The sequence below is a fragment of the Amborella trichopoda genome, chromosome 12 (assembly GCF_054954075.1).
Source record: "Amborella trichopoda isolate Santa Cruz 75 chromosome 12, AtrichopodaSantaCruz75HAP2 v2.0, whole genome shotgun sequence".
Taxonomy (NCBI): Eukaryota; Viridiplantae; Streptophyta; class Magnoliopsida; order Amborellales; family Amborellaceae; genus Amborella; species Amborella trichopoda.
The window spans coordinates 46,676,390-46,685,120 of NC_142347.1; the positions used below are offsets into that span (position 1 = coordinate 46,676,390).

Sequence of the window (8,731 nt, forward strand, 5' to 3'; positions counted from 1 at the left end):
AGAAGAATTTTATATATTTATAAATGAAGATAATTATTCTTCAATGAGTGATGATTCAATAGATGAACCTTAAAGCTACAGTGAAACTATTAGGTCACATAAAAGTTGAGTGGACTTACACCATGGATGATGAACTTGATTCTATTGAAAGGAATGAAGTTTGGGAGTTGGTTGACTTCCCTAAAAATAAAAAAGCCATTAGTTACAAATGGGTCATAAAGAAAAACCTTAATACAAATTGATCCATTGATAAATATAAAGCTAGGTTGGCCGCTAAAGGTTTTACCCAAAAAGAATGTATAGATTATGTAGAGACTTATTCTCCAGTAGCAAAATTTTCATCTATTATGATTATCCTAGTATTAGCTGCATACTATGATCTAGAATTATTTCAAATGGATGTTAAAACAACTTTATTAAATAGATAATTAAATGAAGGTATATATAAGAAACAACCAGAATGATATATAATGAAAGGCCAATAAAACAAAGTATACAAACTAAAAAAATCTTTATATGGTCTAAAACAACTTTTTAGGCAATGGTACTTTACTTTTCATAATGCATCACTAAAATTGGTTATGTAGTCAACATGTTAAACTATTGTGTAGCTCGGAATACTATGGAAGCCGAGTATATTGTTTATAACATTGCTACAACATATGATGTATGGATTAAATGCTTCTTAAATGATTTGAAGCTGGATATAGCCGACGAACCTATTAAATTTTTTTGTGATAATCAGACTGTTATCTTATCAATTAGAAATGTAACTTATAGGGTAAGCACATTGAAATTGATTATTATTTCATTTATGATATTATTAAAAAGAATAAAATAACTGTAAGTTATTTGTCATATTCAGAAATGATTATAGATCCTTTAACAAAGGGATTAAGTGCAAAAATAGTATCAAAGCATGTAGCTTTGATGAGACTTATGAAAATTTAAATCCGAAACTCCCAAATGGGATTTTTTTTTTTTGTCCGGTCATGACAGGAAAAGTCGTATTATCGTGAAAAACCCCATGACATGACTTTGGATATTTTTTGTGTCATGAGATGCATAACCGCACTAGCTTGAAAAACCTCATGATTATGATATGTTCATAAATGTTAAACTCACTAAATGATATAGCCTTTATGATATTTCAATGTATCTAGCATTCATGGATAAGTGGGAGATGTTGATGCATGTGGGTCGCCGTGGAGTTTCAAATGTGCTATATTTCTCTCTTTTTTTCTTAATAATATATTTTAATATTTATCACTAAAAAGGTTTTTTAGAGAGAGAATATGCCTTCATTCAACGGGTAGAAAATAACTACCTATCTCCTAAAAAAAAAAAAAGGTTGACTGGTTCATCTCTTTCCTTCAAAAGTTCAACAATAAATAAATAGACAATATGCTTATGCAAGAGCAATAATTTTTTACGTAAGTATTTTCTCACATATGTGATATAAAAATATAAAAAGATAAATAATCTCATTGTATAAAATCCGAACGAAAAATTGCGTCTCACATATGTGATATAAAAATATAAAAAGATAAATAATCTCATTGTATAAAATCCGAACGAAAAATTGCGCGGACAATCATTTCTATCATGAAATAACCGGGAGTGGATCATTCTCGTGGACTTTTCACTATGAAATACATGGTCCAGCCATGTCATTCAACATTTGACAGCTTGGATTTTACCTTGTTCGTGTTCAAAAGACGATCCTTTCATTGTATACTTTATTATTGATTATAGCCAAAAAGATTACATGTCCCCCCATGGAGTATACTGTCTATTTACTCCATTGGATAAAAACAATTTCTTGGAGTAATTCTGGGGCCCCAAATTCTTGAGATGTAACCTCTGCAACCCATTTACTAACCTTAATAAAAAATAATTTCCAAATTACACTATGTATTTGAAAAATAATAATGTCTCAAGATTTTGAACAAATAGTGTCCATATTTTGGTGGAGAGTGAGATAAGTGTTTGAAAACTCTTTCAATTTTTTACTTCTGAAAATTATCATGAAGTGATTCTTAGTTGGTTCTCAAAATTTCAAATTGAAAAAATCCCCGCAACTAGGTCTTTTAAGTGAGGAAGTTGATGTACAATATACTCTTTGGGAGCCCAATATACGTGCTCCGCATATAATAAGATTGTTTATTCAACTTATGAAACTCTGTTTAACTCTCACATGTCAAATTGAGGACAAAGGATAAGCGTTCGTAAAATCGAACCGGAACAGTTAATCGACCTAAAAATAAAAAATATAAAAAAATCCTAAAATATGAAAAGCATATAAAGAATAATTAAAACAAAACACATTCAAATGAAGTTGAAAATTAATGAAAAAAATATATTTTAATCTATTTTTATATATTTTTCTAAAAACTATGTGAAAATGTAAAAGTGAGCATTGATGACCAAAACAATTTCTAATCTTTACCATAATATAAAGAATATTTAAAAATGCAGTACAAATCAAATTCCTTATTTTTGAGAATTTATATGTATTTTTTTTAAAAAAAATATCGGTTGATCACCCTAACCGCCCAAAACCGGAACTAGCAACTAGCAGGTTCTGATCTAACCGGGCGGTTAGCAGTTAGATCGGGCAATTTTACAAACAATGCAGAGGATACATGATTCACCAAAGTCGGAGTTCAAGAAGATTTTTCTTATGCCATGTTTGGTTCGTGCTTAAATATTTTTTTGACAATATTTTCACGTGAAAATTGTGTTTCATAAGTTTGTTTGTTAAGTAATGCATATGAAAATAAATCTCATGGTAAAATATTTTAACATGAAATGGCCTAATTCAAGGTAAAACAAAATCTCATATCTTGAGGTAGGGAAATATTCCCTGTGCTTTTAGTTTCACACACCGACCCATTATTCACTATTTATTATTTACAAAATTATATATATATATATATATATATATATATATAATATTTTTTCCTATATTGAATGATATATTTTATATATACATTATATTTCAATAAATATATAAATAATATATTATTTTATGTTATACCATATTATATAGTATTATACTATATGATTGTTTATATATTACATTATTATAATATATAATAATATAATGTGCTATAAACTATAACCATATGATTATATTATATGCTAATATATTATGTTTTATATTATATAAAACATATACTTATTATATTATAGGTGTGGTTTCTATAAGGTTGCAACTTTAAAAAATCCAATTAAAGTGCACCTCCAAATTCTATGAACATGTAATTTTGGTGTAAATTTTTTTTAGGATTATCTAAAAATCTATTTCTATATCTAATTATAAAATTTTAAATTCCAAAAATGGTTAAAATTAAGTACATCTACAAACATATGAAAATATTGAAAATAGACGGTATAAATAATGTGTTGTACGCTATTTCTTAGACTCAAAATCTTTTATTTTCTTTTTCATATTCATACATCTCAATATTGAGATGATCAATTTTTTCAACATTAAAACAACATTTTTCGATGGGATGTGACATTACCCACATGGAGCATTAATACGCCATGTGGGTGATGTCACATCCCATGGTGATGACGTTATATTTTCTTAATGACTAAAAATACTATTGTTGAAAAAATGCTTCATACACAAAACAAAGGTATAGAAGTGTTCAAAATTATTGAGTACAATGATAAATTACTCCATAGTGTGAACACCCTAATATAATATAATATATTATATATATTTTACTATATATTATATAATAATTTATATTTAATATAAAAAGATTATTTAAATATTGTTTTTAAATAATATTTAAAAATAATATTTAAATAGTTTTTAAATAATTATAATTATATATTTTTAGTTATAATATTTAAATGGTACATGTATTGGTTTAATATATTTACAAAATATATTTAATTATCAAACAAGTTACCCAACATAATTCATTTGACAGTGCTTTTTAAACATGTCAACAAAAATGATGAAAAGAAAGTTTGCAAAAAAATTTCTTGCAGAATGTTTAACTATGTAGATATTTTTCCGAAGAAATATTTACGCATCAACCAACGTTCCCATTTTACGTAACTTGGGTTGGGCTTTAGACCCTTTTAGCACGAAAGCAAACTGTCTCAATGTACATGGAAACATTTCCTTCCAAGAAGCCCAACAAATGCAATACTTTCTCCAAAATCAAAGAGAAACAATGTAAATGCGACGTAAATGCATAAAATAAAGGGGCATATAAATTATAGAGCGCATATAGCATGCTCCTGTAGGAGCATCTTGTACAAGAACTCCCTTGGGTAAAAGAGTAACTTGGGAGGAATCCTTCTAAAATTTTAGGATCCATCTCAGTATCACCACATGAGTATTATTATTTTTTTAAAAAAAGGATTTTAAGTTTTTGAACACCTAGATCTTACTCTCCAAAAATAAAAAACACAATTAAAAGTCAAAGGAAGTTACCCAAGGAAAAGATAGAAGCTATAGGTGACACCCTATTGCAAACTAGATTTAATCATATAGCTTAGTATTTCAAAACCTGGATTCGATGGGATGGATAGTTCATCCTGTAGATCTTGTATTGGATCAATGGATTAGCGATTCGGATCGGTTGAATCGGTGATCTAACAAATAAATAAAATAAAAATAAAAATAAAGATTTTTAGGTGGGGATTTGGGGGGACTTAAGAAACACTGGATAAGCTTAAAAAAAGAAAATAAAATATAAAGGGAAAAGTTTAAATAGAGCCGAGGCTCTAAACAATCAAATTTGAACCTACCTCAAAAATTTCACTCGAAGATATTGTTTTGATGCTCAAATATCTTCAAATTGATCATCTCGACATCAAGATACATGGACAAGAGAAAACAATGGAATGCAAGTTTTAAAAATAGTGTATTTTTTAACACTTTTTTATACCGTCAATTTTCGAGATTTTTAATTTCTCATAGATATGTCGATCTAAACTATTTTTGAAGCATTAAACTTTATAAATAAATATAAAAATATATTTTAAGACTATCACAAAGATTTTCAATATTGAAACCATATTTCTCGATAGTATTTGAAGGTAAGCTCTAATTTGATTGTTTAGAGCCTAGGCCCTATACAAACCGCACCCAAATATAAAAGTGGGGGTTTTAAGAGAAAACTAGGCTCCCAGCTATACCATCTCAAAACCAGTTTGGTCTTTATAGATACCCCATCTGATTCATCAATCCGAATTGGAAATTGTGTCGGTCTTTAAACAACATATAGATTTAATGGGATGTGAATTAATAAAATAATAAATGAACACTTTATTTGAACCAATTTTAGAACTTCTCAGGTTTTAGCATACCTTGCTGAACAAAGGGCATATTGACTCTTGACGACGTCTTTTTCCTTTTTGGCTAGGATAACTGACATCGCAGAAAGATTTTACACTCTCGAGAGAGCATACTGTCGGTGTACTCCTTCATGTAAATATAGGTGTGTTTTAAAGTCGTTAAGTTCTAGTGATGTACTCTCTTCAACCTAGAGTGCAACTTTGAAAAAGAAAATTTACTCTTAATAAGAACGATAAAAAGCAGTCTAAAATTGAACATAGACCATCCAATTGGGACAACTAGATCGAAGTGTTAGAGAACTTGAATTCTATATTTGTTCTTGAAAACAATCATGTAGTGATTCTTTAAGTGGTTTCTAGAATTTCAAACCAGATATTCTTCCTACATAGCTGTTTCACTTGTTGAGCAAGTGAACAGTATGCTTCTGCAGGAGTTTAGAATGAAGGGCCTCATTTTCTTTCTTTTTTTAATGGGCAAACTGCCCCTAATTGCTTTCGATTTCAAAGAACTCTCTCTCTCCCTCTCTCCCTCCCTCTCTCCCTCCCTCCCCAAGTTGCAAATTGGAAATCATGAAAAAGGACTTAAATGTAAACTTGGAGAAATTATAGACAATACAGTAATTTCTAATATTGAAGTGCCAAGGACATCGATATTTAGGCATCATACCGCCCTAGAATTCATCAAACTTTAAAAAAAAATATATTCGATGTTTGTAATATCAAATTTGAGGTGACTTGAGCATAAAATTAGAAAAATTATAGACCGTACAATTATTTTTAATTTGTTTTCAAATATCTACATAAATTTTGCTCAAGTTTAAAATGATAAAGTTCCATAACCTTATACCATCCTAAGGACAATGGTTCTACAATAAAAACACTTCTGACGTAACTTAAAACTTAAAGGCAAATTTAACCCAGTCCCGAGCTGGGGACAAAATTAGATGGCTAAACGTTCGACTCGGGCCTTACCATGAAAATTACAGCAACAAAATTGGGCGAGTGAATAATGCGTTAGGAAACTTATAGAAATCCACATAAGAGTTCAACTACTTTAAACTTTACCAATGTCTTTTGATTTTAAAAATAGTAAATGTTAAAATATTAAAAATCAAGTATATTGTTATTTTCCATTAACAAAGGCCAAAACTAAATGTTCATCTCTCTCTCTAACTGCAAATAGCCATAACTGAATCCAGCGAGTGAATGATGAATATACCTCATCAAAAGTTTACATCTTTATAAAAGACCAACCCTGAAAAGCCTCTTTCTCATAAAAGGTTACACCTTTAAAAAAGACCAACACAGAAGTCTCAAAAGTTGACATATCAAAACTGCCAAAAAAGATTTACTACTCCTGTGGGAGTATGTTATCCATTTACTCCCTCATAGAGAATTGATAGTAGAAATATCTTTTAGATATCAAATTTTGGGGATGTGATCGGCAACCAACCTCAAAGAAGTAGAAAATTAACTCTTACTCTCTATGTTCTTAAAAAAATGGCATCCAACATTACAATAAAAACATACAATTTTTGGTGGGAATGATATGGACATTCAGAAATTGAAAAATCTAAAAATTTTCTTTGAAAATAATCACGGCATAATTAGATGGATCCTGAAATTTCAAATAAACAACAATCTCCCAAAAAAAAGTGTTTTGGCTGAGGAAGTAAGTGTATACTATGCTCCCTAGGCAGCATAACAGACGCTTTAAAGCTAAAACACTCTCTCCCTCAAAAGTTGTCGTGGCTTTCCATTAAAAAAGGACAGGACCGAAACTAAACTCCCTCCCTCCCTCCCTCCCCCTTCTCTCTCTCTCTAAAGTTGCGATTGCTTCCGTTATTAACAAAGACCAAAACTAAAACGTCTCTCTCTAAAGGGGTGCGGTCTATATAACGCCGCGGCCCTAAACAATATGCACATATTCAATTAGTGTCAAAGATGTCATTTTAATACCAAAAATCATTATAATAGCTTAAAAATACATTTTCGTATTTAATTATAAAATTTAAAACTTCTAAAATGGCATGGATCGAGCGTATCAATGAACACTTAAAAATTGACGGTCTAAATAATGCATTACAAGATGCACTATTTCCAATACTTGCATTTCAATTTATTTTTTACGTCTATATATCTATCCCAATGTCGAGATGATCCAATTTAAAGGTTTTTTTGTCATAAAAAATGACTTCTTCTAGTGAATTTATGAGGTGAGCCTTAGTTTGATTGTTAGGGCGTCAACCTTCTACAAACGTTCTCTCTCGAAAACGTTTCTCTTGTTTTGACTCCAAAACGCGGTACTTGGATCGTTCACGCTTCTCCCACGTTAATTGCAAAGCAAGTTCCCCAAACCGCCCAAGAAACACTACTCTTCCCTTTCTCAATCCTATTATATTATATCATAAGCCCTCTCTCCCACTAGAAGTCCTTCTTCGCGTTAATCTCTCGCTCAAAGTCCCTACAAAGTTCTCTCTCTCCAAAAAGTCTCTCTTCAATAGTTTTCTCTCTCTTAAAAACCCTCTTTCAGGGCGAGGCTCTGAAGATGGGGGGACCTGGAAAGTGGTTCTTGCTGGGGCGTTTGAGGAGCGCAATCCAAAAGGTGAAGTTTTTGCTATCACTCGACGTGAAAAAACTGAGAATTCTAGCAGCTAGGGTTTTGAGCAGGAGGCAGTTGAGCTTAAAGGAACCAGCTGGGCTCATTGAGTGCACAGATGTGGAAGGGGGATTAAGCCCAGGGGCAGGAATGAGCCCAGGTGCCCCTGATATCGATCAGAAGGCAGATGAATACATAGCCAATTTCTACAGGAGAATGCAATTGGAGAGACAAATTTCTCTTGATCTGAGGTACTGTGACAGGCTTGTGAGGGCTTCTTCGAGCTAAATGCTGAGATTGGGTTTCAAGTTTTTGAGAGAGTTTTTTGGTTGGGTTGAAGTTTTGTTGATTTCTTTAGTGGCAGTTGATCACTATTCCTTCAATTTTCAATGGATCGAAACATAGCTTACCTGGTAAGTCTCTCTCTCTCTCTCTCTCAAACGCCAATTTGATCTCTCTCCATCGATTGATGAACTTTGATCGTAAAGATTTTCAGTCAACTCTCTCTCTGTCATCCAGCATAATCTAGAGCCACTTCCTTTCTCTCTCTAAAATCAAGTTGTCCATAAATCACCCAATCTCTCTCCCTAGAACTCATCCTCGTATTCTAGTGGATGAATCTAAGGGTCTCTTTCCCTCTCCTGTATTACTCTCTATGATTGAATCTTAGAGTCTCTCTCTAATAATTTGAGGCCCGATTATTTGATATTTTGATGGTTTCAATGACAAATAAAGCAGGTAGATGATGCGTAGGGACTCTGAATTATGTTTCTTTTTTGGTTTGTGTTTGGTTTGGTTTGGAAT

The 8,731-nt window shown here is 31.3% G+C and overlaps 1 protein-coding gene across 1 annotated transcript; it reads left to right on the top strand.

Moving 5' to 3' along the window:
• The first annotated feature begins 7,876 nt into the window (after positions 1 to 7,876).
• Positions 7,877 to 8,215, top strand: LOC18435512 (cotton fiber protein). The gene has a single exon (XM_088852678.1). The coding sequence runs from the start codon at positions 7,877 to 7,879 to the stop codon at positions 8,213 to 8,215; it is 339 nt and encodes a 112-aa protein (XP_088708804.1).
• The last annotated feature ends 516 nt before the right edge of the window (positions 8,216 to 8,731 follow it).

Excerpts from the sequence above, each read along its gene's own strand:
- LOC18435512 (XM_088852678.1), top strand. The coding sequence starts at position 7,877 with ATGGGGGGACCTGGAAAGTGGTTCTTGCTGGGGCGTTTGAGGAGCGCA.